This window comes from Opisthorchis viverrini (assembly GCF_000715545.1).
Source record: "Opisthorchis viverrini unplaced genomic scaffold opera_v5_147, whole genome shotgun sequence".
Classification (NCBI taxonomy): domain Eukaryota; kingdom Metazoa; phylum Platyhelminthes; class Trematoda; order Opisthorchiida; family Opisthorchiidae; genus Opisthorchis; species Opisthorchis viverrini.
Genome location: NW_008751803.1, coordinates 1,079,689 through 1,102,262, shown reverse-complemented (window position 1 = coordinate 1,102,262; position 22,574 = coordinate 1,079,689). Strand labels below are relative to the sequence as shown.

Below are 22,574 nucleotides of genomic sequence, written 5' to 3'. Positions count from 1 at the left end.
AAGTCATGGTCGGCAGGCAGTGAAGCATCGGTGTTGAACACTGATGTCATGCTGTCGATGATGATGATGATGATTAAAAACAGCTTCTGACTGTTGTAAGATGGCCGATGATGATGATGATGATTAAAAACAGCTTCTGACTGTTGGAGGTAAGATGGCTTAGTAGTTAAAGCGCGAATTTACTAACCGGAGGGTGCTGGTTCGAGCCCGAGCTCTGCCTCTCAACTCACCCTGTCTAGGCTTGGGCAACCTGACAGTATTCCAGACCCCATGCTCCTTCTGATGGCTCGGCAGTGCAACAGTTGACCATCTAGCTGTTGGCATGCGCATCAGGAAATCTTGCGCTATATTGTGAGATGTCCGGTGTTCGATAACTACAAACTGGCCATTGAATTACCACATAGGATGACAGTAATGGTGGATTGTTTAGACTGTAGTTGAGAACCTAATGGAGGGATAGTTTTTACTTATTCCGGATGCAACACTGGAACAGCACCCTTGGCCAGTTTCTTGAGGCCTTAATTACTCGGAAAAGTCGCCCACCAGAACACGAGTGTCCACATGAAAGCAGGTAGCAAGGATGGTGGCTCGGCAGCTCAGTGTTTCGTGGTGGCTCAAAATAACACTCCGCCAGGAGCAGTTTGTCACCACATCTTCCGCTCACTGCCTGCCGGACCCTACACCTCAGTCCTTATACCCCCACCCACGTCATCCCTAACACAGGGTCACTGTGATCGCACGCACTGTATAACATGACGTCTCTCAAGAGGTGAACCTATCAGAATAACCGATCATATTGATTGGACGGATGCACGTTAAACCGGCTACGGACCAGAGGAGTGGTCCTGAAAAGTCCGGGTGTCGGCCAGCCAGAACCATCGTCATCGTCACTTACAACACGGAATACTGATGCTTCACTGTCATACAGCCACGCCAATATATTTGAATAAGTCCCTATAATGGAAATAAAACGACAGCCGTTGAGACGACGGGATTAAGTTCAAACCACGGACATTCCGGTCGGTAAGTTTGGTGCTTTAATCGCCGAGCTATCTCGTCCTATGAAGTTCAGTGATATGCCACAAGTAGTGCGAACTGACAGAGGAAAATCTGCTTTTTATATTCTAACTTCTTCGAAGCTAGCTATTATCAGAGCTAATGCAGTAGTTACGTACAATATTCCAGGACTTCCAATATTACTCATTCAATTCTGAGACATGTTCACAGACTACATTGCGCTTTGTGGGTGCCGAAAGATTGGACGACATTAGTCAACATTTTTAACGATGCCTGAGCGTCTGCCATTCAAAAACGAGAGCGAAGCCATTTGGAAATTCCAGTTCGACAAGGTTCTCACTTGAAGGATCTGGACACCTGGGGTTTGAAGATCCTCTCGAGTTTGTCTCATCATCCCATTATTAACAAAACAAACAAGAACAAAGCGAGTAAATACCCTTGCCGGACACAACTAGTCGTAGGAAAGCTCTTAGGGACCTCTCCATGCACTCATAAGTTTTTGAATACAAAGTAATGATTTTCACGACTTCTATGGCAGCCTTTTGTACGGTCGTTTTGAGAAGATTCGACGGAATCGGACACGCTTTTGAAGGACAGGAACAACGTGATTTTATGAAGCTTATAGGCATGCTGTCGCCCCAAAACTTGACGGTGTGGGGGTGCATCCTATAGTCTCCAGTCGGTGGTGACCCTGTTTGCTGATTTCGGACCACGAATTCAGTGCTCTCATGAGACGATGTAAATAAGCAATGGAAACAGCCAAGCTAAGATTGGGTCCAGCTAATTCCTCTGTGGTTGCCACATTCTCTGCGAGCTTTTTCGGAATGGGTACTTCGACCGGCTAAGGCGTACTGACTGCCACGGTCTACTCCACCCAGATAAAAGAAAATAGGTTGGACAAGCAGCTCATGACGCTCGAGGGTGAAGGTATTTGCTGATTTTCAAAGCCACCGGCGGCTCCAAGTTCACAGTCCAGAGCTCCGTTGCGGGTCGGGAATCCAAAACAGTTAATGCAACTGGCCGGTTGTTAGACTTCAGTGGTTAGAATGCGGATTCACTGACCGGAAGGTCCGTGGTTCGAACCTGACCTCTACATCCCAACCCTGCCTGTCTAAGCTTGAGCGACCTGGCAGTATCCCAGTCCACGTGCTTTCCCCGGGTGGCATAGCAGCTAGCCAGTGAGAGGAGGCTGGACGTTTATTATTACTACTATTACTTATTACTGTTATTTAAAGTGTTCAATCCGGTGATAAACGAGTCACTGTTGTCAGTTATTGTTTCACTCACTAAAGATCTCTTTGGGCCCATTACGCGTCCCAGGCGGTATACTTTACTCACATTCTCAGATCTTGTCTCCCTCCATCTCCTTAGCTTTATGGATTTTCCAAGCCTGTCGATCCAGACCGATGCTCTTTTTTTACCTGAAGTCTGGCGGTTCAGATTTCTACTCTCGACCGGGAGCAATACGTGTCCAAGCTATGACCAATTTTGGAGTTTCGTTCAAGATCCAGTGTTTATATCTATTTAATGGTGTTCATCGGGAAGATCGATTCAATAAATCCATCCAAGTTACCACAAGTAAAGTGAACAGCACCTTGCAGGTTCGCAGATAGTACTTCCCGGTAAGAGTCGATACCAGTAGATACATCGTCTCCATCACGAAGAGGCCGGGTCCCACCATGACGTAGGGGTTTGCGTGCCTCCATGACCCAGTGAGCTATACTGGGGAATGTACGTTAAACATTCAAGGCCTCCCATATCAGACTGGCATATGGTTAGAAGTGTGCGAGAATATGTGGTGATTTGTGTAATGCGTTGTCATTTTCTCCCAAACACCACTAATTTTCGGTCAGGCTCTCAAGCCAGTCTTTAGTGGGAGACCATAATCCTGTCCTAGCAGTATCCCAGTCTGTATAGAACGCATTTACAAATGACCTCATGCCACATCGACCGTCACGGTGGTCAAAACACCCGAGTGCCTCACTCGCTGCATAAAGCGGGGCTGGCAAGGGGAAACAAGCCACTGATGAGGCCTCGCTTCTTCCTCCTTCACATGCTTTCCTCCCCTTCACCCAACCGCATTAATGACCCTCAATGTGGACCCAACCATCAGGACAAATAGACATTCTTCCACCGGTCTTGCCTGCAACACCTGCAGGTTCACCGGCGCGGACAGCATCGGAGTTCTCGAATTCAATCTTCAAGCATCGGAGCCCGACAAACTTGGCTGCACTTTCCAGCAAGCAGATCCTCCTTGACGGATTTCTGTATTGACATACAGGATCGAGGCATTCGTCCAAGTTTCCAATGGTCGTTTTGGTCTTGTCGTTCAGCGGCTAACGTTCACCTGAAAGCCACAAGCGAAAAAAAGCGCTGCACTCCTCTCTAAATTCTCAGCGCGGGGCAGTAGGTTTGCCATGGCGAGGACAACCATCGGAGAAAGGCTATTCCACACAGCAACTACCTGAAATGAGAAGACATTTTGCTTGATAAAAAAGTGCGCTCTGAGCTTGAAAATCCTCCTACCAGGTCCCCGCCGTGTGTGCTGGGTCAACGGCGGAAAACACACCGACCAAATCTCGTTCAAACAAGGCATAAGTAAGTACTACGGCTCCTCTGAGGCAACGATACTCCGGTGGAAGGAGATCAAACATCGCGAGACGCGTTTCATAGTCCACCGTTTTAGGGCCAGTAACCACTTTTGTAGCAGCTCGTTGTACACGCTCAATGAGAACTGCGTCCTTTTTGCGTCCTGAGCAGACAACTTGGTTGGCGGTCAGAAGTAGGCCCCATAGAGTATTTGGAAGTCCATGCGAGTAATAAGCGAGAAGGTGCCCCGAACCATCCGAAGAATGGCAAGTGCCTTTTGAGTCGATTTCTCATGGTGCAGTAAGAAGAACAAGTTTGAAGAGAGGCAGATATCCAAATCCCTTTTGCCACCTATCCTCGTGGTGTCTTCTAGTCCGTTCTCACCATGCACGATAAAGGCGTTCGCTGAGTCCCCTCCGAACGGCACATGGATGCACCTTTCGTCATTCAGAGGAAGGTAACAGTCCAACGACCACTCCTTTGCAGCGTCTAGAAGGTACTGGCATTTGAACTCCGGAATTTCAAGTCGTCCGTTTGAAAGTTCATTGACATAGATCGGTTTCAGAAACGGTCCCAAAATAGAACCTTGATAAACTCTAATGGAGACCGGTGCCAAAGAGTAGGTCGACCCCAGTTTCACTCAGGATGTTCTGTCTGATGGGAATGCTTTCCAACGTAGAATTTCTAATTGAATCCGATAAGACTCGAGTTTGTGGAGCAACAGGACCCGATCAGGTGATTTTGAGAAGCCGAAAAATATGGCATCCCATGTAAATCCCTCCTACTCAGCTTGGGTTAAGCAGTCCAAAAATACGAGCATATTCATCACGCGAGGACGGTTTGGGAGAAATCCGTGCTGAACTGGTGATATCAAGTTGTTGGTAGTAAGGCAATCTAGGATGGTCCGCTTCAGAATGCGCTCCATCATCTTTCACAATAAGCTAGGGATTAATTAATAAGCCTGTAACTACCGGGCGACAGTCGGTCACCAGTTTTGTAGACAGGCGTGAAAATCGCTTTTTTCAAGCAGAGGGAAAGTTGACTTTGTCAACCGACTGACGAAACACCAGTTAGAAATACTTTGCCAGTGTGAACGACGTTTCCTTCCTCCTTGGATGAAACACACCTGGCCCCAACGCGCAGAACGGGTTTGCCTTATGCAAGAGCTGACGAGTGTACTCTTCCGTGAAGAGCAGTTGGTTAGAGGTCGTTCGTAGTTACGCCTTGAAAAAACTGAGCGTGAGGTAAAAATAAAAAAATTGCTCAGCTGTAACACCCTTCCGGTGCCTAGCCGGCATGCCGCCCGGAGGAAGCACGAGGGCTGGGCTACTGCCAGGTTGCCCAAGCCTAGACAGAGGAAGTCGAGTGCCAAATGTCGGGTTCGAACCACGGACCTTCCGGTCGGTAAATTCGCGCTATAACCGCTTGGGCTATCTCGCCCCCGACCGTGAGTGAGGTAGAATGCAGGCCTATATAGTGTTATTTGTAGACTCCAGATACCCTTTTGTGTCACATGGATTTTCAGTTCATGCCGTTCAAGAAGGCAGTCAGTTGATTTCTACGACGGTCTCATGTATTTAAACAGCACATTTCGATTTTTTCTTCCGGGCGGGGTTTACTATGGCGGCTTGTTTTTGGATGTTCCATTGGCGGATTTCTGACTTACACGGGTTCCGAATTTTGCGAAACGCCAGCTCATCTCGTCTCCTGTACTCAACTTTTTGAAAGATAATTGAGACTTCCTTTCCAAAAGATGCCGAATCCTTTTAGGTACCTTGCAGTCCACCCGACTGCGTGCTTTTTTAGACGAACATCCGGTCAGCCTTGTGAACTCTCTGGACAATGGTCTTGTATAACTCTTCCAATGAATTTGGTCCCAGTTTAAATTGATCAAGAAAAATGCGCATTCCTGAGAAGTCTGCACGGCAGAAGTTTGGGATCCACATTTGAGGTTCGCGATTTCTGGCCCTGAAGCACACGAAATCAAAGGTCAGCACACAGTGGCCATTATATCTCAATGGAGCTTTAATCGACACCTGGTTAACAAAGTGTCTTTCGTTGGTGATGGCCAAATCCAGGAGGGATTTGGTTGGTCTGTGCGGTGTCTGGTGGGTGCGACATGTTCAGTCCACGCGCTCTGTTGAACGACTTTGGTCAGCGCCGCTGGAAAATGTCCGCCAGACCCGACGCGCTGGAGCTCTATCCAGGAGGCCGTGGGGGCGTTGAAATCACCTACCAGCAAGAGAATTGTGGATTGGTAGCTGGAGAGTTGCTCAAGGGTATGAGGAATGGGTCATCTTCCGGAAGACTCCAGGGGCAGCGGTAGGCCACGGTGAGAAGATAATCTATCCCACGCAGCGGTATTCGAATCCACAGTGCATCGCAAAGAAATGCAGGAGTGATACCAGAGAGGACAACCGGGATGAACAGGGACGTGTACGAATACAAAGCAACCCCACAAGCCCTCCCGCCTTTTAAACCAGTTAGAAAAAGAGTAGCCATCTATCTCTATCTCCTCGTCAGCCATGGTGTGAGCCAGGTTTCCGAAAGTGCGATTATGGACGACGTTTACAAGACTGAACACGCCCGACATCGATGTACGCTATGAACCAGTGTAGCATACAACGCCTATCATTTTAGTTTATGCATAGGCAAGCACTGGTGATGTACAGCCTTCCTTACTGCACCTAGGCTCATGAAGTTTCTTTCTGCTCTCCATCCACATGAACTGCCGTGAACCCTTCGGATAAGCACTGCCCCACATTCATCCTTAGCGCGCATACTATATCGAGGACGAATTCGATATGCAAACACAGAGATTAGGATGACTGCTTCAACACTCCCCAGTCGCTTCCCGCTACTGGACTCTGGTAATTCACAACCCGCAGCAATAGGAAGTACAGGGAGGGATTCTTGTGTGACTGGATAGTCGTTACTGTGAAGTTGGTCTGCAGATGCCCATAAAAGGGTCTTACAAGCCAAAAAGTGGTCATTGCCTGTTTGTCATATCCGTCGGAATCCATAGTTATACCTTGCGCATATGTATCTCCGTGCTTCGAGAGTTCTGACGTGATCAGACGCGCATTGTGTTCGGGCATTCAGTGTATACTCCATAAAATGTAGCAAAGCGCGCCTTGAACAGTATACCGCTAATGCGCACACATTTAACCAATCTTCGTATCCAGACCGCCATATGAAGTCAAGGGAATCGGCACTTTGCATCGAACTCAGCCCGTCCTCGGGTTTTGATTGGCCAAAGCCTAGTCAGGTTGATCGGTCGAAAAACTGTGCGAGTATATTGCAAGTGGACGGTCAATAGCCGCCCCTTAGCCGCAAAACACTCGCTTTTCGAAACCTCAATCTGTGGAACAAATTTTTATGTTTACATAAGTAGCTGTCTGATCCACGTCAACGAACATTCAAACGTTCTTAAAAACTCATGTGTAACTTTCGCGGACAAATTGAAATTCCGGAGTTCAAATGCCAGTACCTTCTAGACGCTGCAAAGGAGTGGTCGTTGGACTGTTACCTTCCTCTGAATGACGAAAGGTGCATCCATGTGCCGTTCGGAGGGGACTCAGCGAACGCCTTTATCGTGCATGGTGAGAACGGACTAGAAGACACCACGAGGATAGGTGGCAAAAGGGATTTGGATATCTGCCTCTCTTCAAACTTGTTCTTCTTACTGCACCATGAGAAATCGACTCAAAAGGCACTTGCCATTCTTCGGATGGTTCGGGGCACCTTCTCGCTTATTACTCGCATGGACTTCCAAATACTCTATGGGGCCTACTTCTGACCGCCAACCAAGTTGTCTGCTCAGGACGCAAAAAGGACGCAGTTCTCATTGAGCGTGTACAACGAGCTGCTACAAAAGTGGTTACTGGCCCTAAAACGGTGGACTATGAAACGCGTCTCGCGATGTTTGATCTCCTTCCACCGGAGTATCGTTGCCTCAGAGGAGCCGTAGTACTTACTTATGCCTTGTTTGAACGAGATTTGGTCGGTGTGTTTTCCGCCGTTGACCCAGCACACACGGCGGGGACCTGGTAGGAGGATTTTCAAGCTCAGAGCGCACTTTTTTATCAAGCAAAATGTCTTCTCATTTCAGGTAGTTGCTGCATGGATTAGCCCTCAGCTATTAAAATCCATCTCTTTGTTTGTTGATGTGTACCCCTGTTTTAAATTTGCTGTGGAACGGCTTCAGTTGTAACCTTAGATAAGTTTGTTGCCTTTTTCTTTCGCGTCCGGTTTTCATCCTTCTACGTTGATTGAGAACGCGTCAATTGGATGCACGAAGAACAACGATGCAATATTCGATGCTCCTGAGCTATTTTCCCTCGCACTTTGGTGTACTATAAATGCAGGATTTGGTCAGACCGACCAACAGGAATTTGTGGAAACAAAAGTAGCAAGCAACTTTAGCGCATTGGCCTATTACAAGCAGTAAACTCTGCACTGGTTATCCAGTTCCTTTATTGTCCAGGGAGCCACAGAATTCATCCCTACCGTACCTCTTATTATCCGGGAGCATAAAATTATTAGGCGACCAGGTGTTTGTGCGATAGGCTTCCGTTAAATCGACGGCTAACGAGCAGGGGTCCAGCTTAATTATCCAGAGCTGTGGTGTGAATTGCGCTATTTCTGGCCAATGAATCTCAAATTTCATACTACCCAAGACATGCGCACTATAGCTACATATGTTCCTGTGGATGTCGGCAGATTGCACCGTCCCGACGCTTCACGTAGATAGCCAAGCCGATGAAACACAAGCGACAAGCCCTTTTTGTTGAGTTGTGTTGATCTTGGTTTGTTCTTAATCACTGACGGCGCGGATGCCGGACTTCCGGCATGTATAACCTCAGAGAAAGCGAACCGTTTGCATTCATGTGTAAACTGTTTGCCTTGTCCTGGGTGATAGTCGATGAACAGTATCGGGTGAATTGGTTTGTCAAGGACAAGTTGGCCGCACAAATGCAGGCAATGAGACTAGTGTTTGTCTATGTCATGCTGTCATGCCGCGCCACCCCTAGTTCGAAATAGCTATAAGGTAGCTGGTTTGTACCCGAAAACACCCATATATTTTTAGTCACAAACACTCTTCGAACAGCCGACAACTATCCCACATCATAGCCTGCCTTGGCATGCCGAGTGGTTCATGCGGGAATATGAGACGCATGCGTCATACCACTGCGATTGAGGCGAAATCCTTGATGGCAATGGCATCGTCCATAGTGTTGTCCGTCCAATGACTGCGCATGTATGTACCCCACTTCTGGCGCACTTGGAACCTCAACCTCCATGGCCGCGCTTTCGTAGCGTCGGAACAACTAAGGTGAGTTCAATCTGCGCTAACTAACTGATAGCATTTTGTGCAAACACCCAGGCGATACCAGACGCTTAATACCTGCGCTGGAGAATGCACATGCCGCTTCCACCAGGTGATGTAGATCCTCTTCATATATCTGTCCTCTGTATTCAGAGACTAGCTTTTTCCAAACAGTAAGTAACATTCTTTGTTGATGTTTTCTAGGGTTGCATCCCCGTTCATTAACGGTTGCTGGCAGATTTTAACATACCGAAACAATATATATCCCTTGAAATCTTTCCAGAACCACCGCTGAAAGATTTGACGACCTGCGCAAGCGGCCTATGGGTGGCGGATAAACTGCCGGCGTTCAAAACCAAGGAGGCCACAACCGTCATTAGACAGTCGATTGCCTGGACCAAGACCTTCTGCAATATCTATAACTCAGGGCCGGTGATCGACGACGCCGCACTTCAACCAAAATGGTGGCCCACGGGCATAGAATACGGCTTTTCGGTAACCTGTGTCCAACCGACTAGTGCTAGTGACAACTGGTGTGCAACGGATCACATCACGTTGAGTGCTATGATGGTGAACCTTGCCCGCAGTGCGGCGATGCTTTTCGAAGTTTTACCAAAGTTGGTTCCGCAGACGCATAATCCATTTTGGGAGCTCAAACCCTGGCCGTTCAAAAAACGCAAAGATATGCTTGATCGCAACGAGGGGTAATGTTGACCTAGACTGAAGCACGTATTTCAAGCGCAATGTGCCCCGGAAGTCTGCATACTTCCGCATTTTCGGCTTCAAGGCATAGCTAACTGACCCCCGCGGGTAACTGGCATAATAATAGGACTAACGCTGTATAGCGCCAGCAAAAGAAAAATTGACAACGATGATTTCGAGTGACCTATGCAATGCCCGTCGTGTTCAGACTGTCCGTCTCTTGATGAGACCTCATGAATCCAATGTAAGTCTCGTTTTTCTTGAGCCTTTATTTTCATTGAGCACTAAGCTGTGTGAATCAGCCACTGGATATGGCGTTGTGTAAACTAGATTCTACGAGAATATCGTCAACAAAGTGTTTACCTTATGGTGTTTGTTTTGCCCCTACTTTGACCACCTCATAGTAATACTTTGATATGTTCTTCTCATTTCAACGCGTCAATAGCTCAATAAAAACTGCCCACCAAGCGGGTGGGCTTTTTCTCAGGAAATATTTACTGCTCAAGACGGCCACTAAAATATAACTTTGAACATCGTACACTTTGAACCTTCGACCTCTAAGGTTAGACATGGGTAGGTGGGCGCGAAGGCCAGTTGATTAAATAGCTTCATATTAGTCATGTGTGCCAGCTAAGTTCGTTTAGATTTCCGATATGATCTTCGTAATTTCCATGTGCCCAGTTGGTTATGAATCAACGGCCTTAAAGCTTCCACACTGATCAAGTGATGCACCAGAACCTCGACTTGCCGGAACATTTTTTCATCTGAAGACCTACATTCCTAATGCCTAGCACGAGTCTCCGAATGTACTGATTGTTTCTGCATAGATGGTTACCCGGAGCAGCTATCCGCATGGTCCAAAAACACGTGGTTCCTCTTCCGTTAAGCCGATTGGTAAATTCAAGACCCAATTTGGTTGCAGGAGCGAAATTCCGACGTAGCTTTCGTTCACCAGAAGAGTGTTGGCTCCAGCAAGTTGCATAATTGATTACCGCCGCAGAACTAGCTCACAATTGCGCTTTTTTTAATATATTCATAATTTAGCTCAATTTGCGATATCCTACGATAACCATTCGCCTTCTCCCAATTCGGCGTAACAGGTGGCCTTTAAGATTTGTTCGTTTAGACAAACCACCTATACTGAGAAGTTGCAAGATAACCTCTCGGCCGGATATTTCTAACTATGAAATGGCAAACTTCCAAACACTTTCTTAAGAAATCGATTCCATCAGGTGGGCAGCAGCTCAGATCGGTTGGTATCGTAGTTGCTGGGACTCTTGCGAATGAAATAAAACAAGGCGACCACTCCCCGTCACAAAAGTACAAAGCGTATATTCTCCAGAGCTGTGCTGCTTTTCTATGGCAGGGTAAATAAACTGGCATTGTGTGTGGAATGTTCTCACATCTTCATGCACAATATCGGCGGTCTCCTTCCAAATATTTTCCCCAAAAATGACGGCAGCATTCAATTGTCTCTGCTCCATCCATGCTCTGGTGGGGAATCAGCACTCATTGGTTCCACACCATTTCTTGTCCATTTTTGCATCGTTTCACATTATGCTGCTTGCAGCAACTGTGTGTGGTGTACATCTGCTTGCTCATCCAACATGCTCTCGTAGAGAAACCCTCCTCTCACACCCAAGTCCATCCTTTTCTATAATGAGTTTTTTCTCTGGCGCATTGTGTGTCCCGATAGACCCTTTGTCCATGCGTTTGCACAGGCCAAATGGTTAAGGGTAGTTGTATTCTTTGCCTTCAGCCATTTGCTTCAAACATGTACGGAAAAACGACATTCGCCGACCGATAGCTGTTGGCCTTCTGTTTACCACTCAAGTATATAACTGTCAAACTTTTTTCACCCGCAGATGCATGCGCGTGGCTGTGTTCTAGCAAGAGAAAACACTCATTATCAGAGCATAGGCTGGCATGTTCACTCCTGTATGGAGCGCAAAAAAGTGTAAAAGTAAAGACGTTTTGAGCTGGATGAACATGGAAACAAAATATATCGGAGTAAATTTTAGTCACTCTAAAGATAATATAAATCCGGGGCATTATTTTAGTGGATGTTCAAAACTGGGTGACTTGGATGGTGGTTTACGTCAGTCCTTATAACAAAGAAACAGCTACGGAACAAGCAGCTCTGCATTGAGCGGGCTGATTACAGCTGCAGAAAGAGCTTATTGGAAAGATCACGTTTAACGGTCCTGTTGCAGGGGGCGAAATGTTGAAGGAGGTCTGTAGTTTTAAAAACCTTCTGATGGTATGTGAACCAACCACCAAAATGGTAGTGTTTAGAATAGATAGGAGGTGAAGATGATGCCCGGCAAGAACATGGACCTCTACAAGGCAATGTGATTATTTTAAAGGTCTTCGGCTGGAAATTTTACGGTAAAGTTTCATCGTGTTTAAGCCAGAAGAGAATAAAAGCATGTACTCAGGTCAAGAAAAAAGACGCAAAGATCGCGGCAAAATGGTAGTGATTATTGTTGAAAAGACTGGACGGCGCCGAAATGGAGTTATCCTACCGGTCATCTGGAAGGGATAAAATCATGAAGCGTATGAGCGATGTTGGAACCGTACTGACACAGATACTCTTATGCCATTCTGAAATGTTTGGGGGAAGGCTAGAATTGCGTTACTGAAGAAATGTGAGAGCAAATACCCATGAGAAAATTTACGTGGAATATTTGCTTTAAATTCAAGCGGGACTACTGTCACATGAAAACAGCTGTTGATAGTTTTTGGGGAAAGTAGCTGATAGCCAAACCACGTCCAATAATCATTGACAGAATACATGAGTGGATGGCTAGGGAATCGTCGAACGGATGCTTGCATGTATTAAGTATGTGGTAAGACCAAGGAATTCTCTCCAATGGACACCACCGCGGTTCTGCGCTTTGAAGACAGATTTCCGCTTAATCCTTCTGACGATAAGTGGTCAAAGGAAAAGCACATCAGCCAGCAAGAAAGAAGACTGACTGTCCAGAACTTCTCAGCCCATAAGACAGAACTAAGTTGTACAATGCGAACTTTGAAATGGCAAAAAAACGAGCAAAACTGCGGCCTCCAATTTTGGCGGTTTCGTTGAGGTCGGAAAATAGAGTAAGTTGGTACAGCAATTGTAGTTACCAGTGATAAACTTGATAAAACAGCTTATGGGAAAACAGAATCTCGTTCTGTGGTCTGCCGAGTGTCCTTCGAAGACCCTCACAGGGTTCTATTGAACGCCCTTTTTCAGGTGCTTCCCATGCTTATTAGCGTAGAAATATAAATTTTCACGGCGACCACAAATCCACAGACCCGGATGCTGATATTACTCTGGTGCCGAAATAGTGAATTAACGGATGCACGTACCCATGGACTGACACGCACTACTGAGGACTGCAAACAACCCTCCCGGAGCGTGCATGTTTCTATTTCTTACGAGCTTCCTTTCACCTGAAAGGCAATAATGAACAGAGGTTGTGGCACAGTTCATTATAGTCTAATAACTAGACAGTAAGCTTGCAGGCACAAAAGCCTTTAAAAGGTTCTAGATGCAACATATAGAACCGCTGGAGTATGGTTGTTTCACGCATAAACTACCCGAATTTGGAAACACTGCTGCTCAATAAAAGTGCGCTCCCAGAGCCTGAGAACCTTATTAGCATGTCCTTGCCGTGTAGTATTTGGATCAGCGAGGAAAAACATGTCTGCCAAATCCTCGTCAAACAAGGCGTAGGTAAACATCAATTTTCTATGGAGGCAGTAATATTCCAGGGGGGATTTTAGGCACGTTGATTCACGTTTAATAGCCAGCGGATTTGAGACAGCAGCCACCTGATGCAACATGCAATCTGTCAAATCTTACAAAACAAGTTCTTTTTGGTAAGATTTTCCTTGGGTTGTTTATAGTGACTTGAATTTTGTTATTGGGTCCTAATATACAATATCTCTTACGCTATCCAGCTCAGTCTCCCAAATACTTCTGTTTGACGGCATGCAACGTGCTCGACACTGTCTGCACAGTTCGACGGCTTCGGAAGCAAAAGTTCTCTGTGCAGTAACCAATATTAATACGGTTTAGGGACGACAACGCTTGCAGCAGACTGCAAACGCAGTCCTCTGAAAGCGCCCCAGTGCCACACGTGCTAGCCTGTCGGATTTAAACCCCGCACCGACGGCACATATACGTGAGCCCCCATTTCTACCCTTGGGCATCTGCTTACGTTCGCTCCGACCTCAACAACAATTCATCAGCCTCGACTTGAGGCCGTAGTCGTGGGCGACAGCACGGGATCTTGTGCCATGCAGTCCAACCTAATGACACCCTATGTATCCCCACTAATTCGCTCCCTTGTGCTCAAACACCCTCTGCCAAAGCCTGGCATCGTGACGTCCCTTCCAACACTAACTCTTGGTGTCCATAGCTTTTAACCTTTTATGCAAACTCGATCATTTCCTACTTGTGGCCCTTCAAACCGTACAAGCCAAGTCTCTGACAGATTCGCTAGAAAGCGCCCCAATGCCACACGTGCTAGCCTGTCGGATTTAAACCCCGCACCGAAGGCACATATACGTGAGCCCCCATTTCCACCCTTGGGCATCTGCTTACGTTCGCTCCGACCTCAATAACAATTCATCAGCCTCGACTTGAGGCCGTAGTCGTGGGCGACAGCACGGGATCTTGTGCCATGCAGTCCAACCTAATGACACCCTATGTATCCCCACTAATTCGCTCCCTTGTGCTCAAACACCCTCTGCCAAAGCCTGGCATCGTAACGTCCCTTCCAACACTAACTCTTGGTGTCCATAGCTTTTAACCTTTTATGCAAACTCGATCATTTCCTACTTGTGGCCCTTCAAACCGTACAAGCCAAGTCTCTGACAGATTCGCTAACCCACAACCAACCCCTACTTCTTGCCTTCATCAAACTCCGCCATACGGCCCCCTCTCCACTATGTGCATGAGCCGCCTTTTTTCAAAGTTGTACACGCATCTGCAGCCTCCACCTCTTCCGCAGCCACTTGCAGCTTTCCGACCATTTACTCATGTCTCCATACAAAAGCCACTTCCATGGCAACAACCAAAGCAGAGGATTCCGATACACTCCAAATGGGGTAACCCCATTTGGGTGATTGATTACACCACCAGCTTCATCGCTGCATCCTGTTTCCTCTATTTACCTAGCATCTTCTACTGTAAGTCTTTTTTTATCATCCTAAATTGGTTCGTTTGTCTATCTGCAACCCCGCCCTTTTAGTTCTCCTGCTTTGCCCATTCATCTCCTCTCTCTTAGAAATCCCACCGGCCAGTCCAGCTCGCGTCGCCTCAATCCCGTTGCTTCTATTCAGCTGTCCTCTGATGTCGTGGATACGGCCATCATGAAAGATAACCTAACGCGGTTTTAACTCGTCGTCTACGGATCCCCAAACTCTGCGTAGTTGTCCCCGCATCCATCAAGATAAGTCACAGTGCCTTATTCTCAGGCACCAATAAATTATTCCACCTCTCCCCCTTCACATCACTAATGATCGCGCAACCTGGTGGCGCACAAAGAACGTTCTACCTCGGGGCGCCCAAAACGAGGCTGACATTTGTTATGGTCATTCACTATCATCTCTTCACCTTTTTGCTTCCATGAGAGCTTCCTGTATTCCCGTATGTCGTGAATCCACACGCTTACCTGTTCTAAGCCATAAACTTAAGGGGGATCATGAGCTTTTCCGTGAAGCCCATAACCTCTCTTCTTATTCTAGTTAAGAAGACTCACGACTGAGGTTACTACTAGCAAACTAGCTTTCGGAAAACGCCAGAAGTCTACCGCTGTGGTCCATTTCCTTTAATCCAAGACGCTGTGGCGCGCATTTTACAGGCTTTGCCTCTCCAATTCGTCTGAAATTCTAAATATTATGATCACTGACGGGAAGCCCCCTTCTGACTCTGCTGATATCGTAGAATCGCCGGGCTCCTACTTCACCAGCTGCACTGTGTCTTATGCATCGAGCCTTTCTACTCATTACCCCCCAACTGGTTCCGTAATAACTACAACTTTTGATTGCATTAGCCCCAAAGTTTGAGTTAATTTACCTGACTTTACTTTTTCCCGCGACCACCCAGAAGACTTCAACTTCACAGGCACCAACGGTACGTCCTGGCTCATCCTAAAAGAATGTGGCACGGACATCTCAGCTATCATCCCAATCTCTTTGAAACCCGCACAGTCACTGGCATAGTGGGAGCTCCATACCAACCACTCACATTATAATTCAGGTATACAGGCTGCTCCAGCTAGCTTTCGTCACATCAATCACATTTGCTTGCTCTCCCGCAGCTTAGAGTGCCTTAATAAGCTCCATGCCATGGATTACCTGCTCGCTACAAAGAGTGCTATCTGTCGACACTATGGACTTATTGCCTGTGTTCAGTTACAACATGCAGGTAGATTTGTTCAACCATATTTCGTCTGGTTACGATTCCGGACTGTGCATTGCTCTTATCGACCTAGTCATTGGCGAGGCGTTTGACTAAGACTCCACGGTGCTCTCCTTTATTAACCTACGATCCACAATTGTTAGTGACACGCTTCTGCGTTTGGCTGTTACATAACTGGGAGAACTCAGGTTACAGAACTAGGGAATCTCTCCACATCTCCTCTTCCCACCACCAGCAGAGTCATCCGGGGTAGTCAATTGCCACCGAATGTTCTTGGTGTACATCAACACTGTCCGTGAATTGACTACTAATGGATCCACATTTTTAAGGATGACGACATTAGGATGGCTTACACATTCCCGGTCGGTAACTCCGCCTCTACTTTACCTAACGTTCAGCCTGATCCGAATTCGTTATCACTCTTGTCCCCTAACAATGGTCCCCTTCCACCGATCTCATGTACCAGCACTCCCGCAGCGATTTTAGGTTCATCATGGGACGCTCATTGTCAATACACTTTTGACTCTTTTGCTTCCGAAGTGAATGAAATTAGGTTTTAGGTACTTCTGCGTCTTCAGCTTTCCCGACATACCTAGTACAAACTGGCTAAACCGTGCAAGCTCCGAGCTTTCACTCATCAGCCATTTCAGAGCAACCACGTTTACTGGCCATCTTTGGATAGCGCGCAAGGCCCTTTCTGGAACCTGAGTTTACCTCACAGTATTTGGGGGCATGCTGGATTGCCGTGTTGAGTGTGCACCACTCATTTGCTAAATCCTCTTCCCCTGCGTCTCCCGCACCACTACATCGTCCAGCTCCTTGACATTTGGGCTGAATCCTTTTTGGCTGAGGAGCCTCGTGTTAAGTCTGGGCCTTCCGCATTGACTGATCTACCGATGAGTTTACAAAACTGACTACGGTACCCTTATCCTAACTGACCCGTTACTTGGTTCTAGCATGCGTACTTATCGACGTGGACCGTCTTGTGTTAAAATTTAGATGTGGCAGGTTCCAGTCTGAGTGTTCCTGGCCATTGATCACTCTCGTGCCAGTCTCCTATGAAGGAATTTTGCTTACTACAACTACATCTGTACCCTAAAGTGCAGCTTTGTTTCCAAGAGAATGGAACGCCCGCCGCCTCCGTCGTTTCCACGTTCACCGTCAGTGATCTCGTTACTTTCTTCGCCTTTGGCCACGAGGCTGCTTACGCATACGACGTTTGTCTCTTTCTTTCAGATCCAGCTCAATCATTGTGTTGCCCTGTTAGATTTGTTTATTGTTTGGTGCGTTGCCTTGCCAAAAATTAACTAATATAAACCAAGATGACACCATAGCTCCCCACTCTTGAGAACCACACGACATCTTTTGATCTCATGCAGGACTTGCACACAATATGGTTGGTCTAAAGATGCACACTGGAGGAAACTCTTGTTCGGCTCCCCTACCCATTCAGCTACACACATTACTTAGTGGAGCACGCTACGTGACATGGTGGTTCACGCCAAAGCTTCATCGTCTGTTAGCCACCCCAAGTAACCGAAGTGCACGCTGCTGCCCCATTTACCTAGTCCGTTATCGCCTCTTTCAGCGGCTGTTTGCTCTTAGCTTCTTCAAACTGACTGGGCTGTTTTTATTGACATGGCCTTCCCTTAACTGTGTATAATGACTGATGTCTGGAGTTATTTTTGCTTAACAAGACGCAAGGGTGCCTGCTTGGTGGCTTATCATGGTGCAGATCCGGCAGCATGAACGAGGGATGAAAATCTCGTGTGGGGGTTGGGTACGCCCCAGAGGAGTAGTTGTCCTCTGTGGGGTATCACGCTACGTAGCGCAAGTGATCCACTCATCGCCGGTGGTTCTGAGGCTGGCTTATAGTTCATGAGATCCACGAAAGGGCAACTTTGTTGTCTGCCTCTGGCTGAGTGCTCGGAATTGCTGGAAAAGCTACGAAATACAGGCAAAGAAAAGTGCCTTCTTGTGATTTCAGTATCCTGAAAGTACGGCTAGAATGGTCGTGGACAGCTGTTGCCATTTTCATTGGGGTTGCACCACACCTATTGCACTTCGTCGGATAGAAGACCCACGTCCCTCCTTCAATTTGTCAGAGGTGATCACGTGCGCATAAAAAATGATCATCATTTCATTCTCTGAAAGCTAGTCTGTTGGTAACTCTTGGCGATTGACCACTCGTTGTTCGGAGCTGGGAGCGGTGATTCAGTGGCTGTGGCGCATACTCTCGCATTACTTAACCAGTATCACGAAAGCTATCTCCTAACAGTTTCTTGTCTGTTGCCCCCTTGCTCAAGGAAATCCCTATTATGGGGCTCTGGAAGTGAGCTAACAACTATCACTGGTCCATGTCTAACTCACCATGTAACTGACCTTAACTGATTGTCCAATAGATGGCCTCCTGCGCGTTACCATACAAGCCAACTCTCCACTTTCCCAAAATTACGCAAGCACACCTGCCAGGACCTCACGCCTTTCGCTAGACTAACGCCCAGTGCAAAGCGTGAGATGATAACCTTTAGCCTCTTGTGCCACCACAAACTCATCGAGCGAAATCAAGGTGTTCTGTTCTCTCTGTTCTCTGTTCCGTTCTCTCGGAAACGTCAGTTATTATTAGTGTGAGGAGATTTGGGATTTTTTGGTGATTTTGTAAGTGAAGTGAAGCCAATCTTTGCCAATCTAAGCCAACCTACCTCAGTTATTCCCTGGCAGCTAGGTCAGCCAACATAAACCCGCCATTGCATAGCCGTTTCAGACTTGCTGTCATCGCAGTCCATGTTCTTCTACCAATGAACACTATCTTACCCGATACCTCTCTTCATCCAATAATCTCCATTGATCTCAACTCATTCCCCCCTCTTCCCAAGCTTTGGCAGTGGCTTCCCCAAAGACCCCATATAAGGACCTCACGCCTTTCGCTAGACTAACGCCCAGTGCAAAGCGTGAGATGATAACCTTTAGCCTCTTGTTCCACCACAAACTCATCGAGCAAAATCAAGGTGTTCTGTTCTCTCTGTTCTCTGTTCCGTTCTCTCGGAAACGTCAGTTATTATTAGTGTGAGGAGATTTGGGATTTTTTGGAGATTTCATACTGTAAGTGAAGCCAATCTTTGCCAATCTAAGCCAACCTACCTCAGTTATTCCCTGGCAGCTAGGTCAGCCAACATAAACCCGCCATTGCATAGCCTTTTCAGACTTGCTGTCATCGCAGTCCATGTTCTTCTACCAATGAACACTATCTTACCCGATACCTCTCTTCATTCACCAATCTCCATTGATCTCATCTCATTCTCCCCTCTTCCCAAGCTTTGGCAGTGGCTTCCCCAAAGACCCCATATAGCCATTTCCATTTTACCTGGTCTATCCGCGTGAAATGAAATGAACCGAACTAACCCACAATTATACATTGGCCTGGATCTGTTTGTGCTAATCCGTTTGTCTAACCGGAAACTAACTACCACAGTAGTGCCCATCCACTTTATGATCATCTCTACGTCGACGTCCGTCACGAGGCTGTCCTGAGACTGACATATATCAGTGAGAACACAGAATTTTCATACTCGGTCTTACGACACTTGCAACCGTTCCAACCATCAACTGTATACCCACGCCAACTTACTTGCAACCATGAACGGAGAGTCTGCCTGGCTCCAACCACCTATATATATGGTCTAATGGGCTGAACCCTACATTTAGATTTAACTATTCAGGTTTTGTGCCCCGCCCACAAATTGATCGATTTCCCTACCCCTGTGGTTACCACTAAATTTTCATTCCCAAATGACTTTTTCAATTGATTTCCGTCCGACAGCGTCCCTAGTAAGTACATCCAATTTTAATGTAAACCGTATTTTTAAGACAGATTCGCCAATAACCCCCTCTAGAGCTTTTATTGGTCTAACCAGCAAAACCAATCCCAAACTCAACCATTGTCAGCAGTGGTTTTCATTTTGTTTCAAGTCAGCAAGCTTCATGACAGAAAGAGTCGTGCCTACTGCTGCACTCCTCTAATTTTTGTTTTCCACATTTTGAGTATTTATCAAGTGATAAGCACGTCTTCTTGGTTTCACCCGCCCCTCTGCCATGGTTTTGACACCACGTTCAAACTGCAACAGCCAGATAATGCCTCAATTTTTATGCTCCCTACAAGATGTGAAATAAATCCAGTATTTTTATCAAAATACGTTGTAGGAAGTTATTCAGGCTTGGAGCGCGCACGTTTATTGGGCGGTGGCCTTTCTCATTTTGGTTAGATAACTCGTAGAATAACCTTCCTCTGGCATTCGTTCACGCTGCGTCTGGCATCCGGTTCAAAGAAATATGGGACGCTTTCTTATGTAAGTCCTCGCGTTGGCATGCTACTGAGAACTTATGGAGCTTATGCCTTTCAAGTAGGTGGAAGCTGCTGAACAACAAGAACGAGCCTAACCCGAGAAGCCTGGTTGTAAACCTTGATCGTGTGTATCAATCCATGAATCCGGGACATGTCCTGGACGCGTCAGTGGCAACTGCAGTTCAGTAGGCCAATTGGCCGCACTCTTAGCTGCAAGAACTTTACAAATGGAGTTGGACGTTTCGCGCCAAAAAGTTGCATTTCGTTGCACTTGTGCTTAAACCAAAAACTGGCCTGATCTACATTCATATTTTTGCAGCTCACCAAATTTCATTGTCCAACGAAGCAATCATGCTTCTAGCGGAAAATTCTGGTGGAATAATTTCCCAGCATCGCTGAGACCCTGTGATGCCTAAGGGGCTTGAAAATTTGGATTATCACTCTGAACTCAACTGCCCGATTGCTTTAGTCCATCAGGGACATGCAATAGCCTTCGAAAATTCAATTCCATTGTGCGAATATTGAGAGCCGCCAGCGACGGATACTTGACCATGATTTGAAGTTGAATCCATGCTCCCGGCCAATCAGAGGTCGCCTTGATTGTGGACCGTCCATCGTCCCTCCTTTCGGCCATTCGCGTGCAGGTTAGGTGTGGCATCTCTGCCTGTATGAAAATACCCAACTCATTGTGTGGATTTTCTGAGGATAGCAGCCAGATGGAGAGCGACTGGAACAACCCCTTAAAAGCGCCGTTGCAGTGCATATAAACCAAATTAAGGTTCTATTTATTATTAAAATCCTACGTAGCCTTTCATAAGCTACTCATAGGTCACAAAAATGAAGAATCGAACAGTTGTGATAATAGTGATATTCCCAAAAAAAGAGCTGAGACCCTCTTTCGACCGACATGATAAATTATCACTGACTGACGGATGCGCTTTGTTCTAAGAACGCCCCATCATCACAAAGGAGCAGGTTGGTTTGAACTGGATGAGGCAGCCACGAATTCGGCGGTTCTAGGGAGAGTAGAGGTTAAAGCTGACTAGTCGATCTGAGTAGGGGAGATGGAGAAGTGTTCAGTACTGGTGGTTCTACGTTGAACTTTCTCCAGTGTCGTTGCATCGCGCTTGCGCTAAGTGATCCATACCTTGCTGCAGTCTACCAAGTAGAGTGTTATAAGAGAGGCCGACCAATAATGGAACACGCAATGTGGTAATCGTTGGTATCAATAGATGCAAAAAACAGCGAATCGGTTTGACGAGTGAGGTCAGGTGAAAATCCTCCCCGACACCGCGCTTGTACAGCCAGGGAGTCTACCGTAATATGCCGAGAGACGTCCAACTGCGCGCCATCATCAGTTGCAGTCTCTCTTGTCTACTTTCAAAAGCAGCGGCGGTAATCAAATGAGAACATGAAGACATTCTTGAATACCATCGAGAGGAGATCGAGAATCCTTCTCAATAACCAACACCCTTTGTATGGGTATATGTTGTACCCCCGAATTCTGTTGTTGTCTCCCTCGCCTCCACGTGTTCTGGAGCTCGGAGAATAAGCTAATAATCCTGTTCTTGTGCTTCTCTGTGTACACTTGGTGAGGGCTGCCAGCTTACCGATACATCCAACTAACACGTCGCATTCTCCTTTTTAGCCTATCTGGCTGTTTTGCATCTACCGATACCAACGATTGCCACATTTCGTATTCCATTGTTGGTCGACCTCTCTTATAACACTCTACTTGGTAGACTGCAGCAAGGTATGGATCACTTAGCGCAAGCGCGATGCAACGACACTGGAGAAAGTTCAACGTAGAACCACCAGTACTGAACACTTCTCCATCTCCCCTACTCAGATCGACTAGTCAGCTTTAACCTCTACTCTCCCTAGAACCGCCGAATTCGTGGCTGCCTCATCCAGTTCAAACCAACCTGCTCCTTTGTGATGATGGGGCGTTCTTAGAACAAAGCGCATCCGTCAGTCAGTGATAATTTATCATGTCGGTCGAAAGAGGGTCTCAACTCTTTTTTGGACCCACGGCCCTTTCTGTGATACTTGATGGCTCGCTGCAGTGCATGGGCTCGATTGTTAGTCTGGCAGACTGTCGGCGTCGTCATCATCGACAGCATGACATCACTGTTCAACACCGATGCTTCACTGCCGTACAACCATGATTTATTTGAAAG

At 46.8% G+C, this 22,574-nt stretch overlaps 1 protein-coding gene across 1 annotated transcript in view; it reads right to left on the bottom strand.

Annotated features, from left to right (window-relative positions):
• Positions 1-1,411, bottom strand: part of T265_06803 (hypothetical protein) — a gene marked incomplete at both ends in the record, with an annotated part of 5,074 nt that extends 3,663 nt beyond the window's left edge. The window contains one exon of the mRNA XM_009172168.1: positions 1,358-1,411. Coding sequence (XP_009170432.1) covers positions 1,358-1,411 — 54 coding nt within the window. The remainder of the gene's footprint in view (positions 1-1,357) is intronic.
• Between the last annotated feature and the right edge of the window lie 21,163 nt (positions 1,412-22,574).